Source organism: Trachinotus anak, unplaced genomic scaffold (genome assembly GCF_046630095.1).
Source record: "Trachinotus anak isolate AG129_WGS33_773 ecotype Australia unplaced genomic scaffold, CSIRO_AGI_Tana_v1 ptg000016l, whole genome shotgun sequence".
NCBI lineage: Eukaryota > Metazoa > Chordata > Actinopteri > Carangiformes > Carangidae > Trachinotus > Trachinotus anak.
The window spans coordinates 21,383,752-21,408,554 of NW_027273867.1; the positions used below are offsets into that span (position 1 = coordinate 21,383,752).

The 24,803-nt window shown below is 41.6% G+C and overlaps 2 protein-coding genes across 3 annotated transcripts; both read left to right on the top strand.

Annotated features, from left to right (window-relative positions):
* Positions 1-288: 288 nt before the first annotated feature.
* sfpq (splicing factor proline/glutamine-rich) lies at positions 289-20,212 on the top strand. Of its 2 annotated transcripts, XR_011693789.1 has the most exons (12): positions 311-1,106; positions 1,776-1,967; positions 2,110-2,411; positions 2,534-2,629; positions 3,233-3,429; positions 3,530-3,614; positions 3,812-3,923; positions 4,041-4,089; positions 4,525-4,631; positions 19,074-19,122; positions 19,801-19,886; positions 20,069-20,212. XR_011693789.1 is itself a non-coding variant. In XM_071499350.1 (10 exons), the coding sequence occupies exons 1-10, from the start codon at positions 441-443 to the stop codon at positions 7,177-7,179; spliced, it is 1,917 nt and encodes a 638-aa protein (XP_071355451.1). In that variant the 5' UTR covers positions 289-440; the 3' UTR covers positions 7,180-7,561. The 2 variants fall into 2 exon arrangements, 1 of the variants encoding a protein (XP_071355451.1); XM_071499350.1 differs by lacking the exons at positions 19,074-19,122; positions 19,801-19,886; positions 20,069-20,212 and adding an exon at positions 7,069-7,561 and having other exon boundaries at positions 289-1,106.
* Positions 20,213-22,219: 2,007 nt separating this feature from the next.
* On the top strand, positions 22,220-24,529 carry LOC139633594 (uncharacterized). Its single transcript, XM_071499351.1, has 2 exons — positions 22,220-22,504; positions 23,798-24,529. The coding sequence occupies exons 1-2, from the start codon at positions 22,254-22,256 to the stop codon at positions 24,378-24,380; spliced, it is 834 nt and encodes a 277-aa protein (XP_071355452.1). The 5' UTR covers positions 22,220-22,253; the 3' UTR covers positions 24,381-24,529.
* Positions 24,530-24,803: the final 274 nt, after the last annotated feature.

Here is a 24,803-nt window from a genome sequence, read left to right on the forward strand (position 1 = left end):
ATAATAAGTATAATATTATGTCTCTCTCTCTCTCTCTCTCCATATACATTAACCAACAAATTAATTATTGCAGCTGTATAGTGGTTTCTAGCTATGATGTACATAGGGGGCCAATAAAAAGATTTTTGAAACTTTAAAACTCTGCATGGAAAAACCACATTTTATGGTTTATGGTAATTTTATAGTCCCCTCCTCATTAGGTTCAGAAGCGAACCGGGACTACGGGCTCTGTTGGCTCCTCCCACCGAGCAGCGGACCAATGAACGCCGCTGGGCGGTTCCCACGATGCCGGAGAAAGAAGGACCCCTTTCTTCTCAACCGTTAGTCGCCATTTTGAGAAGTTCGACCTGCAATCGCCGGCAGGAGGAGGCTGCGACGCATAAAATCATTAACGGTTTTTTTTGGTATTTTAATAATAGTTTTCACTGATATAAGAATCAATGTCTCGATTTAACAATAATCGCGGTGGACTTGGGATGAATCATTTCCAGCAACGCAGAGGCGGTGGCCCCGGCGGCCCGATGCGGGGTGGAGTAATGGGAAACCCAAATTTCAGGAACCATCCATTTCAAAATCAGAACCAAAATCGGAGGGGGCCAAATAATAATTTCAACAAACCGCCTAATCATGGACCACAGACGACTCCCCAGAAGCCACAACAGAACCAGTCGCTGCCCATTATCCCTCCGCCGACTCCCGGCCCGGCTCTCACGATGAAAGGCCCGATGCAGCAGCAGAAACCGGTACAGCAACAGCCAGACCAACAGAAACCGACGACCCCTGTGCCTCAGCCGAAGATTCAGTCCCCGCCACCGAAACCTAACATGACCTCCCCTCAACCTAATCAGGCAAACAAGAACCACAATCAGAACCAGCAGCTGAAGTCGCCGATGGGAAACGCTAACGGACAGCAGCAGAAGCAGCCCCCACACCCGAGCCCGAAGGCCGGGCCACAGCAAGGCCAGAAAACAGGCCCCCAGCAAGGCCAGAAGACAGGCCCCCAACAAGGCCAGAGGACAGGACCTCCGCCCATGAAGTCTAGAGTGGAGCCGGAGAAAAGGGGCATGAACACCAATGCAGCGGAGTCAGGCGAGAGCCAGTCACAGGTCGGTGTTATTATAACTTTTTCTACCGGAGTTTATGGCGTCGACGGTCATTGTTGTTAGCTAGTGCTAGTCCAGTCAGCACGGCTAAGAGTGCGATTGATTTGAAACGCTGTCCAGCCGGGGTGAGCGGAGTTACAGTGCATTCCCTTCACGGTGATTGAGCTTTAGCCCAGTCGTCTGCCTCAACCTATGGCGGCACTGGCTGCGATTGAAATCGTGCGCACCACACTTGACTCGCTTTAGCCGTCCGCCATCTTGTCCAAAAACTACAGTCACATAAAGCGAATTATGCTCCGGTGAAACAAAAAAAGTGACACTCAAATAGTGTTTGTTTTGCGCCAGTTTTCACTGGCTGACTTGACTCATTTTGTGGACCACAATTGACTGATAATTTACTTCAGAAAATATAGATCAAGTTTGTTTTCTTCTTCGAGCACATGTGGGGGATGGGCGAGTGAATGGTGAAATGATAGGTAATATAAGACGTTATTTACTTTTCAATACAATGGTAACGTGAACGCAAGCACAACTACTTAATATTCTTGGACTTACTAGTATTACGTGAATTCTCTGCTAGTGTTTATAACCGTCCTAGCTAACCTATATTTGTATTATTTGGTTTTGCACAGTGACTTGAGAGTTTCAATCCATACTGTTATTGTCAATCAGGAGGGGTTTAGGGCAACGCTGTCCATGCTGTTAAAACCCGGTGAGAAGACATACACACAGCGGTGTCGTCTGTTCATCGGTAACCTGCCCAGCGACATCACAGAGGAGCAATTCAAGAAGCTTTTTGCAAAATATGGAGAGCCCAGCGAGGTCTTCATCAACAAAGGCAAAGGCTTTGGTTTCATCCGATTGGTAAGACATCCCATTAAGCATGCTATATACTCATGGTGCTAAGAAATATAAGTTATCAGTTGTGATTGTGCTGGAGTAAATACTATTATAATAAGACATTAGCCTGCACATACCTTAATAGTTATGTTACATTTTCTTGCAGGAGTCCCGTGCACTTGCAGAGATAGCAAAGGCAGAACTGGACGACACGCCAATGAAAGGCAGACCTCTGCGTGTCCGATTTGCCACACACTCTGCAGCTCTGTCTGTGAAGAATCTGTCACCGTTTGTCTCCAATGAACTCCTGGAAGAAGCTTTCTCACAGTTTGGGATGGTTGAGAGGGCCATTGTCATCGTAGATGATCGTGGGCGCTCCACAGGCAGGGGTATTGTTGAGTTTGCCTCCAAACCCGCAGCCAGAAAAGCCTTGGATAGATGCAATGAGGGTGTCTTCCTGCTCACCACGTAAGTAAAGTTGGACTTCTAAAAACAGACATTGCATTACTCATAATGTTCCAGTCTATGTCCTTAAAAATGCTTGAAACCCTTGCTTATTTGTCTTTCTTTGATTGTTTCACGACATTCAGGTCACCCCGGCCTGTTATTGTTGAGCCTCTGGAGCAGTTTGATGATGAAGACGGTCTTCCAGAGAAACTGGCACAGAAGAACCCCAGATATCAAGCGTAAGATAACATGTTCACAACATACATTTGTCCTCGTCAGGATAAATAAGTATGTTTTGATTTTGAGTTGAATATGGTCTCCTTTACTCTCCAGTGCTTCTCCAAGCAGCAGATGGTGTGATGTGGACATGGGGGGAGGGTGGGGTAGTTCAGGGATTGCAGCTGTGAAAGATCAATATTCGGTATGGAGTGGCAGATGTTAATGTGAATTAAGGTCAGGAGGGGGTAGGATCATGCCTGACAATAGGCGCAGGTACCCATAAAATATACAGCTGACCACTAATAAAAGTCTGAAATCAAAATATGACCATTTTCAAAAGATTTAGGTGTTGTAGTATTTGTCCAGGTTAAAGGGGTTTGGGGTTTGTGTTTCCTGTTCAGGCATTTGTTTCTCACTGACCTGAAAAACATTTTTCACACGTCAATTTGTGAACATAACAATGTCAATTTTCTCCTTTTGTAAGATGGTTTTCATTTGTCAGGAGCCCACGGGTTCGACTGATTCTGTGTCTTTAATGTTCATGGAAATAAAGTCATGTAATTGTTATTTCAGTACAGCACTGCAGGTGATAAAACTTTATGTATTGTGTTTTGTGTGTACAGAGAGCGAGAGGAACCTCCGCGCTTTGCTCGTCCAGGCACTTTTGAATTTGAGTACTCCAAGCGGTGGAAGTCTCTCGATGAGATGGAGAAGCAGCAGAGGCAGCAGGTGGAGAAGAACATGCGCGAGGCCCGCGAGAAGCTGGAGAGCGAGATGGAGGATGCTTACCACGAGCATCAGGCCAATCTGCTCCGACAAGGTATGTGTAGCGGTAATGTTGTCAGCTTGGAAGAAAGAAAAGAAGGTCTTATCACCAGAAAAGCTGCATGACACTCATATGGTTTCATGTATCCCTGCAGATCTGCTGAGGCGACAGGAGGAACTGCGGCGCATGGAGGAGTTGCACAGTCAGGAGATGCAAAAGAGGAAGGAGATGCAGCTCAGGTATTTATTGGGTAGAATTCTGTTTGGTTGTCGATTGAGACTGAAGGTAGTCGTGCCAGGCGTCCTCTCATACACAAGCTCTGTTACACTGATCCGATGAGGAATTTTTGGCTGTTGCTGTCTTTTTGTAATAAGAGTCCAAACTTGGATCAGATCTAGATCATGAGTGATTGTATGTTTCCTGTTTTTTAAAACAGACAAGAGGAGGAGCGACGCAGACGTGAGGAGGAGATGCTTCGTAAGAGGGAGATGGAGGAACAGATGCGCCGCCAGCGTGAGGAGAACTACAGGATGGGCAACTTCATGGATGTGAGTTAAATTTTGCCTTAGAATACAAAAATATACATATATGTATTGAAATGAGATACTTCATCAGTATTTGCGTTGTTTGACGTTTTTTCTCTTGTTTTTGACTTTTTATTACAGAGGGACAGGGAAATGAGAATGGGTTCCGGTGGAGCTTTGGGCATGGGTGGTAAGTTATCGATTTTTCTCTGTTGTTTCCCTGAAATTATGATGATAGAAATAAAACAAAAAACTTATAAGGCACCATGAGCATGCTACATTTCATATATATCTTTGTAATTATCTATGATCAATGACTAAATGATATAAATGCCTCTCAGTTTAAGATGGTACAGTTGAACAAAATGGTCTTAAGCCTGCTACATGACCATAAAATTTTATCAAAATCTCTTAAATCACTTTCAGTTAAAAACCCAAATTTATGAACCAAGTTAACTTCCCTTTTTACAAGGTTGTGATTCCTTTTGAAATTTAACATTTACATTAATATTTTGACTAATCATACCGTGTCAGCTTTGCTGTCAACAGGCTGCATCAGGAGTCATCTGACATGTTTATTTCAAATGCAGTATGTGTGCTTGACTTGGTGTCATGTTTCTGTTAGATATGCCCTTTGGAGCATCCAACCAGAAGTTCCCCATGGGTGGAATGGGCTTTGAGGGGCAGCAGGGAATGGGACCATCCCCAGGAGGCTTGATGGGCAACGAAATGGTAATGTATCCCACTTTTGGGAAGATCAGTAGTTAATGTAGTTTGTGCTCGGCTTTCCTTTCTGTTGGAAAGACCCCCAGCTGATTGTAAATATAGAAGCCGATTGGCCAGGCAGGAGGGGAGAATGTGAATGATTTGTGTCACAGCCGTTTTCGGGTTGCTTGTTGAATGTGACAGATATGCTGCCTGCTTCGTAGGATTTCTTTCAGTGGCACGCCAAGCCCCCTCAGTTATGTTCACCCAAGCCTTACTGTGTTCTCGCAAAGAAACCGTCAGCCTGCACTAAATGAAAAGAAATTTCTCTCCAGTGTGCTCTTTGATAGCTGTAGACAGACTTCAGTGGCTCTTCTCACTCGTACCACACCGTTTGTGTAGTGGACTGACATTGCAAGCCCTGTCTCATGTGAGCTGGACAGGCACGTTTTCTTGACTGCGGGCAGAGTGGCATCTACCAGTGTTTTTTTCCCCCTCAACTTTTGACAGCATGCTTATCCAGTTTTAAATCACACTTTTCATACTGTGGCAGCAGTTTTGCGCATCATCTGTCATGAGAAGAAATTAAGATGTATATGAACAGGCTCTGTGTATTTTTGGGTGGCAGTGTGAAATCCTGTGTATAGCTTCTTTTGTGTTACAAGTCAATGAAAGAACTACAGTAGGGGTGTAGTTCATTTTCTGGACCAGCAGCCTTTTCCTTCTCATCAACCTCTTTTTTAACAACTGAGCATTTATGAAGCTTTTAGTGCAGGCTGATGGTATAAGGCATCAAATCTTGAACCGAGTAGTCCAAATGGCATACTATAGCAGGATTACTTGGTGGGGCAGGCGCAGCCTTGTGACTTTGTGTTTAGGATGATATTGGTGAATAGTGGACCAAACCTGATATCTGTGCTTCTGGCAGAATTGTAGTACCAATCAGGTTCTAGGTGTTACATTTATTTCCAGGTTACAGTTGACAGAAAGAGCCTCTAAATGTGTGTTAACATCATAAGGCCTGAGTGAAAAGCATTTCCAGAATACTTAACTGTAGAGCAGCCTTTGCTCTTCTACATAAAAGCTTGCATATGCTGCAACTTATTGCACTAGGTTTTGTATTTGACAGACAGTGTGCTGTACATTCGGAGCTTCTGATATATCAGACTTTTTTTTACTTGTGCAAATATTCGTTTGGCCTAATTCTTTAGTCTTGCTTTGGATTTAAGGCACAATTTGCCTTTAAAGTGATTATAGGAAAGATTTTCTTATACTTAATACTTGGTTTTCAGGTTCAAGTTTGTCAGCAGTGTTGATGTTGGCAGTGCAACGACTTCTCAAACCATCAAGTTGCATGAAGTGTTACACACTGCAATTTAATAGTCGCACCTAAAAGTGAAGCTCAGTATAAGTATCTGATAATTAAGTAGGCTGTGAAGATTAATGTTGGGTAGATCCAGTTCAAAACATTCATATTCTACAGTTGCACTACATTACATTATATGTTCTGTCCTTACTTTAATAGTCCATTGAAGCTTTGTGTTGAAAATCGAAGTCTTTCTCCTCTGTTGGATTTTTGGCCTCTGTCATTCACTTCTTCTCATGCTATTCTAGTTTCACAGAACTCGTCTGAACTGGCATATGAAGTGAATTTTGATTTAACAAATTGCTTTTTTGTTGGAAAAATGATTGAGCTGAATGTCTTGTACAATATTGACATTTTATTGTGCCCAAGTGCCATTATTCTACATATATATTTGGTGCAGTCCCTGTACTTCAGATTCTGGTTACGTATGGGACCATTATTTAAGTATTTTATCAGTGCAGTGCCATTTCTGTTAAGGAAATCTTTGAACTCTCAATTTACAATTTGTATGGTGGCATCTAATTTCACAGCCCTTTTTTACCAAATGTCTAATTTGGTCTGCAAAAAAGGAATGCTGTATAATTTCTCTCCATTTATCTTTTATTATTTATCTTATAATTTATAGATTGATACATATATCAATAATGTGTATTATGTAAATACCACTATCAAGAGATTTAGCCAAGTATCTGTTGCCATATTTAAAGGTCATGAAGATGAAGAGGTAAACGTCAGCATTTACAAATGCTAGACCTGATAACCACGAAGGACTTAGTGGTTAATAGTGACTTAGTGTTGGCATGCACTGGAGGGACCATACTAGGTAGGCACTGACTAACGAAAGCATTACCCTCTCTTCCTTTTCCGTATGTAACCTGTGGCACCTGTGGATCTTCATATTGGAACGAACCGTTTCTTCGGATGTGTCTCCTGCTGGTTGTGTTGTAAATCTGCTCACAATATAAAACAAACCACTTCTATTGCCATACCTTTTGCACACCTCCATATGGACATGAACTGTGTGCTTGCGCACTGACCCGATTCCATACCTTATTCCCCACCTTTCTGTCCACCTCCCTGGCAAATTGACCCCCACAGCGCAACGAGCGCTTTGCCCAGGGCGGTCCTAGGGGAATGGGTCCTGGTAACCCTGGGTACGGCAGGGTCCGTGAGGAGTTTGATGGTCCTGTTAAGAAACCCCGTTTTTAAGCGCTGCTCTTTGATGCTCCCAGCAGCAAACTTTGTATAGATTCTTCAAAACGAACATGTTGAGTCGTATTTCTTGTATTTAAGTTTAAATTGTTGCTACAGTTTAGCCTGACAATTTGCTCATTTTACTACAAAGACAATATTTTCATTTTTTATTTTGTGTTGTCATTAGATTGGAAAGGTAGGTCATCATCCTCGTGTGACCCGTTAGTTCTTTCTGACCCATGTACAATTTTCTTTTATAGATGTATTATGCTCTGTGAGTCGTCGTGAAGTGATAATTGTAACATTTTTCTCAACTTTTTATGGCTGTGTTTTGTGCCATACATTTGCAGTCAAAGCATGTACTATAATAAAGATAAACTGGTTCCATCAGGACAAACCTTTAACGTTTATTCCTAAAAGCTGAAACGTACATTGCGTTCCAAAAGCAAACCAACTGGTTGTTTGCACAAATAAAATGATGTGGATACATCTGCCACTTTAGGTCTTAAAGGGTTTATGTGTTATCTCTGCCACACTCCTGACCTTTTCATTAAGTGATGTGCATAACGCAATTTTAAAAAATGCCCTTCCTGAAGGGGATACTCATTGCAAATGCTCCACCTCGTCCTTTTTCTTCTTCATTCTACTTCCCATCAAATTAAGTGGTAGTTAAGTGGAGACTGTTAGCATGTGCTAAGATGTCTGTAGACCAGGCAGCATCCGGCACTTATGATTGTATTGTACATGGGGCTCAATTTATTATATATTTTTAATATGCATCTTAGCATTTCCAGGCCAAACACTGTTTAACGTGTCATTAAGTCACTCTGCTTTTACAGCAATGCTCCAGGAAAGCAGAAATACTACACATAGAACCTTTAAGAAGCCTGTGGTATAGTGTGTGGTTGTAGGTTATCAAGTGGACGGGCATTGGCCCTGTCGCTAACACACAGTCGACATTCGTGTGTGTCTTGTGTGCATGTTCTCAGCCTGGGATTATTGACTATGTTTACATGCAGTCTAATATTTTGAAGGATCACAGCAACCCACAGTCGACAAACTGCACTTACAGTTAGAGTTGCCACCTTCTGAGAAGACTGATTATAGTTTTCAAATTGTAATGAGATCACGACCATTTATATAAACAACAACCCACTACTGAGCTACTTCATCAGGCCTTTGATGGCCCAGTTGTTGTTGTTTGTATTTCTCTTAATCATGTGTTATTGGACATAAAGAAGCATTTAAACTCACTTTTTATGGTTACATTGGTGTAAAAAATCAGCTACTGTGCAAAAGAGTTGCAGTTTGTAGGTGCTGGCCATGTATTAAAGTATGATGGCAGTTGTGGTTAAGTAAATAAAATGACCATAATCTCATTCCTCTAGGTGGCTACAGTATAAACATATTAACAGCTGCGTGGATGTTAGTTTGGATGTTAGAGTAAGGCAGATTATCCTTTATAAACCTGCATGTAAACGTAGTCTGTTTCAGTAGTGGACTTAAAGGTACATCAGAGGTCTACAGAGTAGGTGTGTAAAAGGAACACAGAAGGAAGTCTTTGCTGAAGGAACTGGCCTGAAATCACATCTGGATCTAATGTCCATACCATAGTCAAAATATTTACCTTTGCAGGACTGGCAAGGGAGCCCAGCTGGACTTATGTTATCATGTATGGTGGTCAGTTTTGAAAACATGAGGACCAACAGAAACTGAAACAAAGGTATTACAGTTCTTCTGTCTTTGTTCCCTGTCTCCCCTCGGAGACAGGGGACATAGCGACAACTTATTTTTACGTCTTGTGTAATATATGAAAGTCAGCAAAAATAACTAACATTGTTTTTAAAAAAAAATAAAATAAAAATCCTAAACCTACATCAGCATTATTTCACTGAAAAGAGTCTTCCAGAGTCTCAATCATGTACACTAGCTTTCAGAATTATTACACTTATGCCTGACACCTCTCCTGGAGGTCAACAAGTGACCTTCAGAGTTCTTGACCATTCTCTCACAGAATTATGAAATTATATGGTATAATACTCGTACTGGAATTTACAGCCCGTTTCTACTGCTCCTTTTCCACTCTTTAATGCCAAGACATGCTGAAGTTTCACATTCTCAAATTTGTGAGTCTCCTCTTAAATCCAAGGAGGTCTGACCAGTTGTATTTGTTAATAATCAATAAGCTTTTACATTGAATTCTTATTTCATGTATTAGATACATGAAGATACATTATACTCAGATACATTCTCCAGTGATGACGGCATAAATCAGCCCTATGGCTGAAAACAGTTCTCTCAGCATCCTCTGCAGCTGCTGTTGGTAACAGATAAACCACAGTGTGTTACTAACACACAGCTGAGCACCACAGCACTTTGAGTTAGTTTTTTCCCCAGTTCTGATTTTGGACTTACTGTTGGGTCAGCCTTGGACAACAAATCCCCATGGCTGTTATCATGAACTGGTTTACATTTAAATAGGTCTTAATAGTGGTATTAATGTCATCTATGAAAATATTACAAGTAGCAAGAGCCCACAAAAGAAAAGAATTTCATAGCCTTCAGTCTGGGTAACTCAATAATTGCTCACCTATACTGCCTGCCTTCTAACTAGGCAGTAGAGCATTGAAAGTCACAAGCTTTAACATGTTTAATCTCGACCGTTCTTTAGAGAAAGCTGCGAGGAAAGAACAAAACATTTAATTTAATGCCTTTGATGAAGGTTATCTTCAGGCATGTTTTAAGAGAGATTCAGTTACCTAGTTAATTATTCTTATGTAACATCACATTTTCAGTTGTGATATCACAAAATCCTTTTCATATTCCCATTCAAGATAAGCACAAACTCTCCGCCTTTAGCAGATGAATGGAAACTTCCAGTGTCAAACTCTGCTCATAACACAGCAGAAAAAAGTTTTAACCATCCTTATTATTGTCACTTTGCATTTGAGATTCATTCTGCAGCCCACTCTGACCCCTCCACAAGGAACAATTTCAGTACCTGTTGGAGGTATTACGCCATCATTCCTCCATTCCCTGACTTGCCTTAGCACGCATTTTTCATAGTTACATAGCATATACTACATAGGTGGGTTTGGACCTAAACAGTAAGTTAACTGTTGAGACTAAGCACATTTCATTTACCTTAATTGTTACATTTATCTGAATTTTCTGTGATGAAAATGTGTTGAGAGATAAAGCAGAGCCAGACATAGTTTGCAGAACTTGACAGTGACATTACTTTTGATCCTAATGGCTCCTGCTGTCAGTTTCTGACAGTAGTTTGAGAGGCTTAAACCTTGGTCATATTTATCCTCCATGCTACTCTTGCTCATTTTCAAGATGAACAGTAAGTGGCTTTCTTCCCTAGCTTTGGGGTCACTTGCATAGTCCTCGTTTGTGAACATTTTCTGTCCAATGGCTGACAACATTTGGACCTGTAAATGCAATCAACCCATCCTAGAGCAGTTGTGCATAGTATGATAATGCACCCTACATAATAACTATTAATATTATGATATTTACGAATTTTTACTTGCTTATAAAAAGTATCCCAAATAAATCTTGCTTCTTTGTGTAGCATCTGAGAACCCTTCAAAACAGATCTGTTATGGCTTCAAAACAGAGGACTACAGATACTTTGGAGAATTTGGTAATGCTGTTGGATATCATGGAGTGTACACCTGAACTGTTGCGTGTGTTTGTGTTATGTACATTTTTTCTTTAACAGGTTTGACCAGCTTTAAAGATTGTGGACTGTGGAGGAATTTGTGGCTGTATAGCGTGGACTCGTGAATACTTGTGCAAAATAACCTAAACAATGGACATGTGCAAATTTCCTGAGTTAGCAAAGTTCAGCTTACACTGTACAAAACAATACAAAGCAACTATGCACAGAGGTTTGGAGCATGAAGCCATTTGTCATCAACACATTTTGACTCGTGGATCAGTGTAGTACATATTGACACTAAGGTCACAATGCAGATTTGGCCACTTGGCTTTCCTACTGTATGAAAAGACTCCTGCGAAACCTGTAGATAGAACCATTACTCTAGCAAACATGCAAGAACACAATTGTCTTAAAGTTGCAACTTAATGGATTTTGGGTAATATCAGATGCACAAATGTTTGATCTTGGTTCATAGAAAACTATATTCTGCTCTTGTGGCTAAAACGTGAGTATTTACATCTTTTATCAAATGATGTGGATAAGTAAGTTTTAACACTTTGTGTTTCTGTTACTTTTTCTGTTAATTTTATTGATAGCAGATTTGAGTCATTACTTTCACAAAACCTTTGAGAGCAGACTGTTTCTGTAGTTTCAGGTGCGAAATTTCTTCTGGCTCCTGTTCACAGCTCCTGCATTTGTAGACAGGTGACAGTGTATTTGTTATTTTTCATATCTCCACCTAAAACCGTTCATGCAACATTATGACTGCTTACTGGGGATTTTTATCAAGACTTCATATTCTGTAGATGGCCTCTAGTAATGTATGTTTATTTTTCTTCATAAAATAATGTAATGGAAATCAAGTTAATGAAAAACCAATAAGGAATTTGATGCTTTACTCCTGAAGGAGCATTTTCTCACATTATCATGATGGACGAGGAGATTTTTTGCCATTACAGAGCTTTTGTAAACACTAAGATCCTTTCTGGTGACCAACTTTATGGACAGTATTTGGATGTTTAACTGGATTATTTTTATTAAAATATATCCCCTTGAAGCAAATGGAAAATCAGAGGGAAAAGGTAAATGATACTCAATACTTTGAAGTAGGTAAGATAATTACCTATTTTTACTACCATAAGTGTGAAAAATATAGATGTTATATTACTTATGTAATATAATTTGGTGTGTAGTAAAGTCATAATGGCAGTTGTGGTTAAGTAAATAGGTAAAGTCAAAATAAACATTTTAAATTAGGTTTTGTATTGGTGTCAGGTTAAATTAGGGTTTTTCTAGTGTTTAAAAAGAAACAATTTAATGAGTTCTCCTTCTCCACACAGCATCTGGACAGCGTCCTACAAAACAGGACAACAAATACTCAGGTGGATTTGGGAATACAATTGGACTGAAGTGTAAATTTTAAAACCTGTAATGTTATGTCTGTCTGTTGGTGTTGTGTACCATTTGTTTTTCTTTAACAGGTTTGACCGTCTATAAAGGTGTTGGACTATGAGAAGGAAGTTTCCAAACCAAGAAATTCAAAGTCAGTGGTAACTGCAGAGTTAGCAATTTATACATTCAGCTGAAGCTGTATGTAGTTTCTTTCAGAGCGGATTTAAGAAGGAACCTCTATCCATCTCAAGGACCAAATAGCACCTGTTTTTGAGGAAATTACAATCATTGTGTTAGGCAGTGGCTCTATGGCTTGGACTACAGCGTAGAAAGTTGTAAGATTTTAACATAGTGCCATTCTTTTGCACAAGTAAAGAAGATTGAACTGAGGTTCATAACAGGGGTTCAGAACAGACATGTCCCTCATTGCCAGCACGTTTTGACTTTGCATTATTGGAGTAAAAATGAGCCCCTTTCAGACATACACCCCTGAATGCAGTCACATTGATGGATAAGTGTTCACATTGTGTTTACCAGTCCATACAGCCTAGGAAGTGATGTTTAAAAAGCTGCAACGTAATCCCTACGCGGAAAGAAGAATTGTTTTTAAGTTCTTTTGACAACATCACAAGCGAAAGTAGCTTGTAAAAATGGCTGGAATTTGGTCCAACACCAAGTCTGTGTACCGAGGACGAGATAACCAGGCAATTTAAGGAAAGCTGCTGTTCTTCACAACTTTCTGTTCTGTCTAATCTCACGTGTTGGATGCCAAACATCATTCACAAGCCATTGCTCTTTCCATAACAATCCTGTACTGTTTAAATGAAACCATGAGGAACATTCACCTACAATTCACCCAATAAACAAAGCCAGTAATCATTTATATTCCATGTCTGAAAGGATTACAGTAACCAAAGCTCTGAGATTAACAGTTTTTATGAGAGGCTTGTAGTCAAGATTTGTCTAAAGGTTCTTAGACACAAGAAAAGTAAAAGTATGACGCACGCTTAAAGGTGGAGTATGCGATGCTTGAAAAGACTGTTGATATTTGAACTCAACAGCAAAAACAAATGCAACCTCCCATCAGTTCTCCTTCAGAACCCCCCCCCCACCCCCACCCTCCATCCCTGACAACACAATAGTGCAATCCAGAGCGTTTTATACGGTGTGGAAGTGGATTCTCTCTCATAGCTGAGGCAAAACAAACCTTGGAATATCATCAAACAAATTATATGCACTTCAACAAAATGGGGTATGACTAATGGGAGTTAGTTAAGATTGTTTTTATAAAACTACAGTGACAAAAGAGGAACAAAGGTTTGTAGCTAAGCTAACAAGGAAGGGAACGTTACCGAGCCCAGCATTTCGAACGCATTTCATCATTGAACACACAAATGTGACACTGGTACCTGCTTTCTAACTAACCACTTGGGGTTGGCTATCAAAAACCATAGCAAATGGGGAAAAAACAATACTGACCTATTGGCTCCGTGAAACATAGCAAGACTAATGTTAAGCACTGACCAGCCTCTGCATCTGTCTTCTTACCTTTCAACTTCCGGAGGTCTCTCCACCATAGTTGGACTGGCTATCTGCACCATTGGGACAAAACCTGGTTGGCCACTGCAGCAGTGGGCCATCCAAAAAATCCATAAAGTTACTGTCCCGGCCTTCTCTGTGTGCCTGTCATTTGGGTTGCAGGCTGGTCCTAGTGGATAAATCCAGGGCTGAATTTCTTCCCTACTCCATTGCGCAGTCCGCCATTGGAAAGCCTCGCCGATGTTAACAAAGCTCTTTTCTTTTTAAAATTTTTGTTCTTCTGACCTTATCCTCTGTGGCTGTTCCTTAACCATCTGTCCTTGAGAATGCGATTAGTATACACTGCCATGCACTCGCATTAACATTGCCACCAGTCTCTCATGTAGGGTTAAGCTAACCCTAATCCCATTCAGAACGCCACACAGTGTGGTGGCAACAGAAAGGTTCCTTCTCCTTCCCCTGGTAATCCTTAAATTGACACTATCCTTAAGCATGTACTGCCTCTGGCTCCCAGTGCCCCTTTCCCCCCATGTCCCCTTTTCTTCTTTCTCTTGTCCTGTGCACGAGCATGATTGCCCCTGTTGCTCATTGGCTGGAATTGTCAGTCAACCACTTTGTTTATATCCTATTTACAGGACCTCGGCTGTCTATGAACACAGCGCAGATACAGAACAGACAGTTGGCAGACAATGAGATGCTCACTGAATTTGATAGTGTGTATTTGAGATTAGAATCGCCTACTCTACCTTTAACAGACTCCACAGTAACTCTATTACAAAGTTTGAAACGGTACGTCCCCTTTTTTCAACGCATTGTGGAAATTATTGAAATCTAAGCTTTGACACTTCAATAGAGGTTCTGAGTCAAGATTTATTTAAGGTAGTGCCAAGCACATTTAATAGACTGTAGAGTCACTACATTCGAGAGATTCAGTATGATGTCTCCTATCTCCTGCACATTTTGACTTTGTGTCATTGGGGTAAACAGTGAAACCAAAGACAATCTTAAACAGAAGTTAGTCAAAATCTATTTAATGGCAACATCAATTACAGATGTCTAAAACACGAATGTCCCTTGTTACCAACATATTTTGAGTTGTATCATTGGAATAAAATTTGAAACCAAAGCTTTGGCACTGACATTCATAAAAAGAAGTTCTTTGTCCAGAGTTGTTCAAAGGCCTCAAGCCCCCCTCCCCCATATATTAGTCCTCTTCTGTGAAAAATTCACTATCTCAAAGCTGTCGGCACAAAGTACACTTGTGTATCTGACCAAGCGCCTTTATTCACCAACCTACCTGAGGTAGGAAGTCCCATGCACCTTACGGTTGAAGAGAGGATGGCATGTTGTGTGTGTGCGCGTGTGTGTATTTTATGTCTTTGGGTAAATGTGAGGTGTGTTAGCTGCTGTCAGCCAGCTTGTCAGAGACAGGCTGCCCCAGTCCACAGTAGAGGCTCTACTCTGCAGTTGGGTTACAATGACGATGAGTAGTTCTGCAGAAGTCAGTGGACAGTAAAGCCTGGACTTGTTTGCACTGCAGCCAGAGGTATGCTTACACAGATCAGCTGAACACGTAAGGTAAGTGTCCCATCCATGTTTATAATACAAGATGCATAGTTCTCCTATAACGTAACTCTTCTTTCCCATGTCACTGCTCAGTGACATTAACAGGGCTTCTGGCATCACACTTACAAAGAATGGCATCACAGTGCAGATCTCTGATCTTCAACCTTTCTGTGTGTGGGTGTAGCAAAGCATTATAGCCTGTGCAGTGTATGTGTGTGTGTGGTTGTAGTACTTTGGCTTCTCTGTATGTATGCATGAAAACAACTGATTGGACGGCTGAGTCACTGGTTCAACACCACAGTTTCAAAACGCAGATGTGTGCAATACAGTGCTGAGGCTTGACACGCTTGTCTTATTTAGCAAAATCTGGAGGTTAAGAGGAACTGTCCTGTTTTTATTTTTTGGCATTGCAAGTATTAAAACCAACTGAACAGTGAACCTGTTGGCGATCAGCAGTGGACATGGACCATTGCATACCAGCAAACAGAAAAGGGTTTGGGTCAAACACAAAGTCCATGTGATGGTATTTTCCACTGTTGGAAAGCTCTGTGAGTGGTTCCATCTTTGAGCATGTTTTACATCTAAACTGTCCAACGGTGCTGTGTCAGATCAAGACACGGTGCAGAAATAAAGTCTGGTTTGGTTCCTGCAATAACTTGCAATAACTACATTTGACAGCTTATTGCCCCTTCAGAAACAATAGCATAAATGTCTAAGGACTTAGTTTTAGTTTTTCATATATAAAATGTGTAGTAGTTCTAGTTGGGGATGGTTTTAACAACTAATTTCCCAGCTAATTAAATGGAGATTTTAATTTACATAGTACTCAACTAGTCTTTAAGTAAGCAGGCAATCAGAAAATGGTCAAATTGACCACAGTTTAATCAGGATCTCAATGTCGGCAGGCAACAATGACATTGGTTGCTGAGTGTGGCTAATGTTAGCAGTGCTAGCACCAGCAGCCTTCTTACCTTGCACGTCCACATGCCTGTGCTGAATGTGGTTATGCATTGTTCTGGAGTGGTTATATGTCACTTTATTCTGAAACAACCTACATGCAATGTTTTCATTTTCTAGACCAAAATACTGCCAAACCGTGCGGGTTGTACGAGCTGCCATCTGTCCCACTCTCCACCTTGCTTGTTCACAACATGCAACAGCTGTGCAATGTCTTAGATGCAACAGTTAACAGGTGTTGTACTTAAAATATTATGAGTTGAACCAACTAGAGAAGGTAACTGTTTTTTCACACATCCCTAGTTGTAGTGTGAACCACAGTAGCATAACCAGTTATTAAAGTCATACAAACTGTGCAAAATGTGTTTGCCAGTGAGTAGTGTAAACATCAGCAGCACTGTTATCACTATTCCTGACTCCTTTTCTCTGTCTGTAAAATGTCTCTGAAACTATAATCATTAATTTTTGTGGTACTGGGTTGGGACGTCTGCGGTTTTGAAGTGAAACCAGTCACATGCTGCTTGGGTTATTCTGGGCGGGATGGTAGAAAATGAAAATCTTTGTCAGACATGTTTTCATCCAGTGCTCAGTGCAGTTTGTTGCACTTTAACCTCTGACTTTGTGTGTCTGTATAGATGGCATTTGGTGTGGACTTAATCTTTCTGTTGAAGGATGGAAATATTTCAATTCAAACTGAAAATGACTGATTTCCTCAGTTCATCTGTTTCTTCACTTTCTCACTTTCAGTTCTTTTTACTTTACAACCTCTGTCTGTTGAATAATGAGCTATCAACTGGGGATTGATTCTCTATCACCTGAAGTGTCGACACTACCTGTTTTGTTTTTTTTCCCCAACAGTATGGCCCGACTACTACACCAGTGCATTACTTAATAAATAATAGATGAGTGTTGTATGGGTAAGAAACACAAGTAAAGTTGGTTGCAGGGCTGTAATCATCAGCCCGCTAACAGCCACAGCCATCTCAAAAACTCCACTGTTAATCACTAAACCAGACTTTTTAAAATGGAGCAAACGTCTAAATCAGAGGTGAAGGCATTCGGTCAATCCAGTGATTGGAAAACAACTTGAGGTTGGCGTAGCTTGTCCTGCCTTTTTTTGGCCCATTTATCGCCAAGCTGAGCAGTTTGAGCTGCAGCAGTGGCTGTGCAACAAAATCCTATTACCGTGGAGTTTGTTTAAAATACGCACTCTTCCTTGGCATCATAGTTCAGTCAAATCTGAACACACTGAAATGAAACACATATTCTTAGATTCAGTGTGACTTGCGCTTCTAAAGGATCTCACACCTTTAATGTCCATCGTGTTTAAATTTCCATAAAATAGCTTGGAAATCAGAGAAAGAAAGAACTTGAATCATGTTTTCAGGTTTTTTTTCAATCCTGCAACAGTTGTGTGGACATCGATGGGTATATTGTAAACAAGAACAGCCAATAGTTAATTCACCATACTTTAATGGTGGCAGTTTGCCCAAATGTAGACGAGAGCCTGAGTTCAACCCTGCAGTGTAACTCTGAATCCTTGGCAGCATCATACTTCCTGTTTCCATCGCCAAAACCTTGTTGGGAACTGTCGTTACAAAACTCAAACCCCTGATCTAAACAGTGGTTGTTTTTAAGACAGACCTACCACGCACCAAAAATATATCAACATGTATCTGCTGATTGTGTCTCATCCTGCTGGCAGTCATGGGTTTGTCAGATGAAAACTAAGAGACATAGTTTTTCCTCTTGGAGTAAAGTTCGCAGAAGCGCTGGAGTCTGTTGCTTTTCTGTCTTCTCTCCTCTCAGAGCAGTACCACTCATATTTGTCACTCTGTCTGTTACACCTGAATGACCTGTCATGCCAGTGACCAGCCAGCTATGTTGAAAAGGTACAGAACATGACGACTGTGGCCATCTCCTTTTACTGCTTGTACGTAGGAGTTGTCTTGTAGCCGCAAAGGACCATGGTGCTACCTGGACTTTATGGTTCTCACAAGCTCTGACGAGCTCTGATGAAGAGGAAACTGCACTGTGTTCAGTCACTGCCATGAAACCAGCCCTGGAGGCTCTCGAGATGCATCTGTCTGCACTGTGATCCATTTTCTAACCAAATCCTCAATCCTGATTGGCTAAAAATCTTTTCTATGTCCTGTCTGAGTGTGATGCCAGAACGACCCTTTTGGCCTCTAACGGCCTCATCTAAAAGGGCACCGCCTAAAGTCTGCACTGAAAGTGACCAACTTCTGTAGCTCCCAGCTCTGCGTGGGGTTTCGCAGTAACACCCCTGATGTGTCAGTCTGAAGTCCAGCTTCACATGGCTTGGTAACAGAATTCATAGGATTGCAACAGATGTGAATGTCGTCGTCCTGAATTTGTCTCGTCCTCTCTGCAGTTTTAGAACAAATGACTCTATGTCAGTGTGCCGAGATGCCTTTCTATAACTCTACCTGTATGTGAATTTGTCATACTACATATTTGTACCTCACCTCACGCTGACATAAACATTAACTTATTTACTTGTAATGCATGTTCAACATTATAACATCACAACCTTTGTTCACAATTTATAAAAAAGTTTTCATTTGAAATTCCACTCCCCACCCACACAAACACATGCCCATACAAAACACACACATACACATAGATGCACAGGCTGTCATTTTGTCTTTCAAAAGTGGCGACCTCAAAACAATAATGGTGTTTATAACAAACAAACAAAGTAATAGTTGAAACCTGCTGACCAGTTCACTGCCAGGCTCTCATTGTTTGTCTCTCAACACAGGAGCCTCGACCAGTGGAGGGAGGCTGAGAATCCACATCGATTAAGCACGGTAAGAGTCAGCAGTTAGTAAAAATGGGCCTAATTCAAGAGTTATAATGTTAAATTTTATTAAAATAACATTGTTTGTAAATGCAGTGTATTTTGCAAAATCACTGGTGCATCTCGAAATGTCCAGTCTTCAAGTAACAGTTGGAACTTAACGCTGTGTTTGAGCTTGAACAAATTCAAAAATGCATTTGACACCTATTGACTTTACAGTGGCTTGATGTTTGCAGAGTCAGAGAACGGGGGATATGAATGAATCAAAGGGAGAGAGCACGTTAACAACAATTACTAGAACACACCACAATAAACTCCAAGCTTACAAGCGGTAGAGGCAGTATTTCTGTTACTGCTACATTTTTCTGCTCATAATTCTTCCATATTGGGCACAATTACTAGATTTTTTTTTTTTTTTTTTCCTGTGGAAAAATTTACAAAATTTTAGATACTACAAAATTGGCCTGGGATCAGTTCATTATAGAATATGAATAAATGGATAATAAATAAACAATGATTAATAAAGAAACTGAACTCAAAAAGTGGACTTACTGTTGCTCTTTAAAAAATCTGGATACCTCACTGTTTTAGCTGTTTTTAGCTTCAGTTCTCTCATTTTTACAAGTTAGGTCCTCCTGGCCTTTGTTTGATCAGTGGAATAACTTTTTTTTTTGTTCTTGTTTTGTAGGTGAAATGAAGACTGATGTCTAATAAAATACCAGAGCTGCAGAAGACTCAGCAACTGCACTGTGGTGACGTCAGGATGACTTCCATGTTAGTTTCCCTGCACTTTATCATTCACGCATCAATGTGAAACATCATTATGTCATAAAAATGGTTTGTTTCATTTACTTTAAAGTAAAGAAATCTAGAAACTTGTACTGGATGAAAATTTCAGTTTAGCATTTCAGTTTAAAAATCTCTGCTGCAAACTTTTTCCTTCTTTGGCCTTGCAGAGCTGCAGATGGTGATGCAGATGCAGTACCAGGAGGCATCCAGCAGAGGACAAACAGTCTGCCGGCCAGAGGAGGGATGCACTGTTTGCTCTTGCTTTCATGTTTTAATATGTTTTAATGATAAATAAATACTGATAAACCTGAGTTTTTTCTGTTTGTATTTCTTACAGTGCTGATGATCACCCATTCATGTATTTATGAGTTAGGAAGCAATTTAAATCTGTTATATGGGAAACACCAGATTTGTAAGACTTTATAATGTTTGCATATTTAATTGAATTTAAATTGCAGCAGGTGTAACGTAGAGACTAACAAAGACCGTGTAGTTTATCAAAAACCTGAGGAATGCCCCAGCTTCTCTCTGAACAGTTGATTAACTACCGCCACAGCCCGCCTGCCTCTGACTTGCCTCAGCGCCTCTGCTCTGAAGCTCCTGCAGGCCAGTTACAATTAAGGGTAAAGGTGCAGTGTTTCCACTTCTGGATCACACTTGTACCCTGAGGGTTGGCTGTCAACCCTGGAGGAAGTCCAGCCCAGAGGCACAAGCCAAACGAGGGAGGCTGAATGTGGGTCAGGTTTGTGTTGTCTGACCTGCGCTGCACTGTGGTGCGACAACACTGACGCTGTAAACAGGCTGTTGGCAGCCAAATACACAGACAGGTGAGAAGTTCAAGGAAAAAAAGTGGATGAACAACAAATGCAGATTCCTCCATACAAAGCACAAAGGCTTACTGAGCTGTGAGTATGGAAATAATGTGAATCATAAATTCATCATTTTCAAACCATCCTCATCAAAACGTTAAAAGGGAATGTGAAATAATGCAAATTTTTTTATTTCATTTTTTATAGACTTATCAGTTAATCAAGTTAATCAGCAAATTTACAACTAAATTAAATTTCCATGGAAGTTTACCAAAAAGAGCCACTCTATAAAATCCCATATTTTACATTTAATTGAAGTGTTGATATCCAGAGGAAGATATATTTGTGGTTTTAAGAACAGACAACCATCTCAGTGTAGTTTTACATCTCCTCTCTCAGGCTTCTGTAGCTCTAGTAACAAGGTCAGTGAGCCAATCAGAAGAGAGGCTCAGAGCCGGATTGGCTGTTTTCTCAGTGATCAAATGAAAATGTTGCAGATTTCACACTTTTCACTCACATAAACACTCAGAGAAACCAAATCCTACAAGGCTGGATGGTGGGTCCAGGTGGGCTGGAGTTGGGACATGGCTGAGAGCAGTGACTGCTTTGTTGTGACATCACAAAGTTCCAGAAGTCCTGACAGCTTGTTTTAAGGCTCAGTTTCTGAATACAAGCTGTGTGCATTTCTCTGTGGACTGAGGCTTTGATACTTTCACAGTATTAATGTAGAACCTAGACCTGCTTTATAATCACAAACACATGGAAAACTCACTTTATACTATATGGGACCTTTAATTGTTGAATCCTGCAACATTAGAGTCAGCTGAACAAGAATTTGCAGTATGTCTACAGGAAAGCAAATAATCCAACATATACATAAGAAACAAACAATAATAATTGAAAGAAATTAATGATGAGTTATTTCTTTACTTCAATTTAATGCACTATGGAAAGAGTACATTATAGAATAACAGACCTGCAAGATGAAGAATTGCCTTTAAAGTAATTTGAATCAAACATGGAGAAAAGGCTTAAATATTTTAGGTGGAATGGTTTCAGATATTTTTCATTCAAAATATCAAATAACTGAAGTGTTCCTCAGCAACAGCGACAGAGGATTCAGTCTTTTCAAGTCCAAAAATATCACCACTGAGAGGGACTACTTTCTTTTCCAATCTCCCTCCATCACCCTTCCCCCTGAAGCAGCCCTCACTTCGCCCTGCGTCTGGAAACTGACCCGGGGGAGAGGGAGGGGGGGAGGAGGTAAAGTAAGTGGTGTCCACCTGACCAGCTCCAGCCATACATCATTCATGGACATGCATCATTGATGGCGTCCACAGGTGGAGCGCTACAATCCCTCCTCCATTCACCCCCCAGGGATGGTGCACGGGCAGGCGACAGATCCAGGTCTTTGCTGTGGTGCGCCTCAGAGGAAGCACTCAGGGCTGTGCATGTGCGTTACGGCAGGACTGATGTAGTTTAACCATCGCGGGACTTTTTCAGGTAAATTCTCCCCCCAGGTGTGACACGGCCTCAGACATCCATGAGCGGCGCCGCTGGAGATGCCCCCCCGGCAGCCGTGCTCGGCTTGGGCTCGGACATGAGCGGACCCTGGCACCAGAGAGCCGCCCAGAGGAGCAGAGCTCTGGTCCACACCTTCCTTCTCCCCCCCTCCGTGCAGCCTCCCCCCGCAGCAGGAGGAGGAAGCCGCGGCGCCAAAGCTCCTCTGAGGCTGCCGTCTCTGGGGGCCACAGCCAGAGGGCCCCGCAGGAGGAGCAGCCTGGCTCGACTCAGGTCAGCTGCACATTCAGTTGTATATATGTCTTTGTTGTGCTTGGTGTTTTTGATCTGGAGTATAAACCCTGATATTAAAGCATTATCACTCTTAAATGCTAATGCTGAGGTGTACACAAAAACTATAAATGTTATTTGGTATTAATGAAAATGTAAAATAATCCTAGGCAGGGCTGTATTCAGTGGGATGATATGAAGGGTGCAGGGTGTGAATATCTCTGCTGCTTTTAGACCTGAAACATTTTGTTCCTTAATTGCATGAAATAAAATAAACTCTCACAAATTTTGATAATGAATTGATCATTCAAAGCAATAATGCCAAACCTATCATTTCCCCATCTAATCTTATAGGAGGTTCTTTTGCTTTTCTTATCTTAAAAATTATTTTTTAGTCCAAGTGTAAAATTATTTCACAATTGTTTTTAGGTATATTTCATTTAAGGGACTAAATATAAAAATCAGTTAACTGAAAAAATAATCAGCAGATCAATCGATAATGAAAATAATTGTTACCAGCAGCCCTAATTATTTTGATTTTCAAAAACACACTGAGATTTTGGTTTTGTTTCTGTGTGTCTTGGTTTTCACATAAAATATTTAGAGTTGCAGCTGGAATTAACTGTTTCACATCGGTTTCATGCTCAATGTGCATGAACAGACTGACACTGATGAGTTCAGATAAAGGCGCCTGCAAGTCCCGGTGACTCAGTGGACTACAGTACCCATCATGCAGCTGCATCCCTGCAGCTCTGAATGTGATTAATCGGCTGTATGTCATCTCGGCCCTCCCACCTCCACTGTCTCTGCTATTCATTTCAGTAAAAGTACCTGTCAAAGTGCAGGTTGAACGCTTGACTGGAATTACACTGTAATTGCTTCCTCTCTAGTCTGTCCCAGTTTGATAGCATAATGTAGCCCCCCCCCCCCCCCCGCGGCTTTACTTGCGTACAGAGGGCCGGGGACCCGTGTATCATAAATCTCAGGTGTGGAAGATGATCCGTCGCCTGATGCAGCACCCAGTGGTGCCACACTGGCTTCACTCAGAGGAGGGAGAAACCTGAGTGAGGCACACACACACACACACACCTCAGGCTCTTAAACACACACACAGATACACCTCCCTCACTGTCCAGCAGAGTATTTGATGGCCTCCACTCACCCAAGCAGAGCAGGTTTTGAATAACCATCAAATAAATGAGGAGCCATGAGATTTTGTAGCCTACAGACATACACAAAGTCTCCTTGTTGATTGAGATGTTTTCAGTATTTAATCCTCCCTTCGCCTCTCCACAGCCTCAGTGAACCATCTCTTCTCGCCCCAAATGAGAACATCCAGTCCGAGGGATTCTCCACCACCCGTCGCCCCAGTCTTTTACAAAAGCGACCCCCGCCTCCACCTCCATTTTCCAAGTCATCAGCCCTTCTCCCTTGCAACAGCTGCCGCCCATCCAGCAGCAGCCAGCCTCCCCAGCAGCAGGTCCAAAGCTGCAGCAGACCAGCCTACATTCACTTCTGCCAGGCCATCCAGCCCAGCTGCAGGCCGAGACCAGCGAGGCGCCATTCACACAACCCGACCCCGAGCACAGACGCAGGCGACCTCCGACCTTCAGCGATGCAGTATCATAACTCCTCGTCTCAGGGAGAGCCCCTGTCTGTCATTGGGAAGCCGTGTCTTCTGAGCTGCAGTCAACGCCCCGCTCCGGCTGCTGCTGCCAGTCCAGCCCGCACTCAGCTTCATGTGTTCCTGCCCACAGAGGCGGAGGGAGAGGAGGCGGACAGTGAGTCTGTGGATGAAGGCTTCATGGATGAGCTGGACAGTAAGATGACCTCTCTGAAGCTGCAGCAGGGAGCGCCAAAGACAGTTACATACCACTGACAGGCAAAAACACATGAATCACCTATTCCTGTACTATATGGCCAAAAGTATATGGACAGCCCTGTCTATATATTTTTGTGTATTGTGGTTCTGGGGCAGTTTTTATGATTTGGATTACATTCCTTTGTTCCAGTGAAGGAAAATATTAAAGCTGCACCAAATGACCCTTTCCTGTTTCAACATGACGATGATACACAAACAAACAAGGTCCAAAAAAGGTCCAGACTTTCCATTTCTGTTTGGAAGAACTTGTGCAGATCCCCGACATCACGCCCAGCCAACACCTAGAGGCTGACTTGGATCCAGGCCTCATCTGCCAACATCAGTGTCGGGCCTCACCAATGTTCTCGTCTCGCAGCCAGGTTCTAAAATCTGGTGGAAAACCTTCCCAGAAGAGCAGAGCCTGTTATAGCAACATGTTAA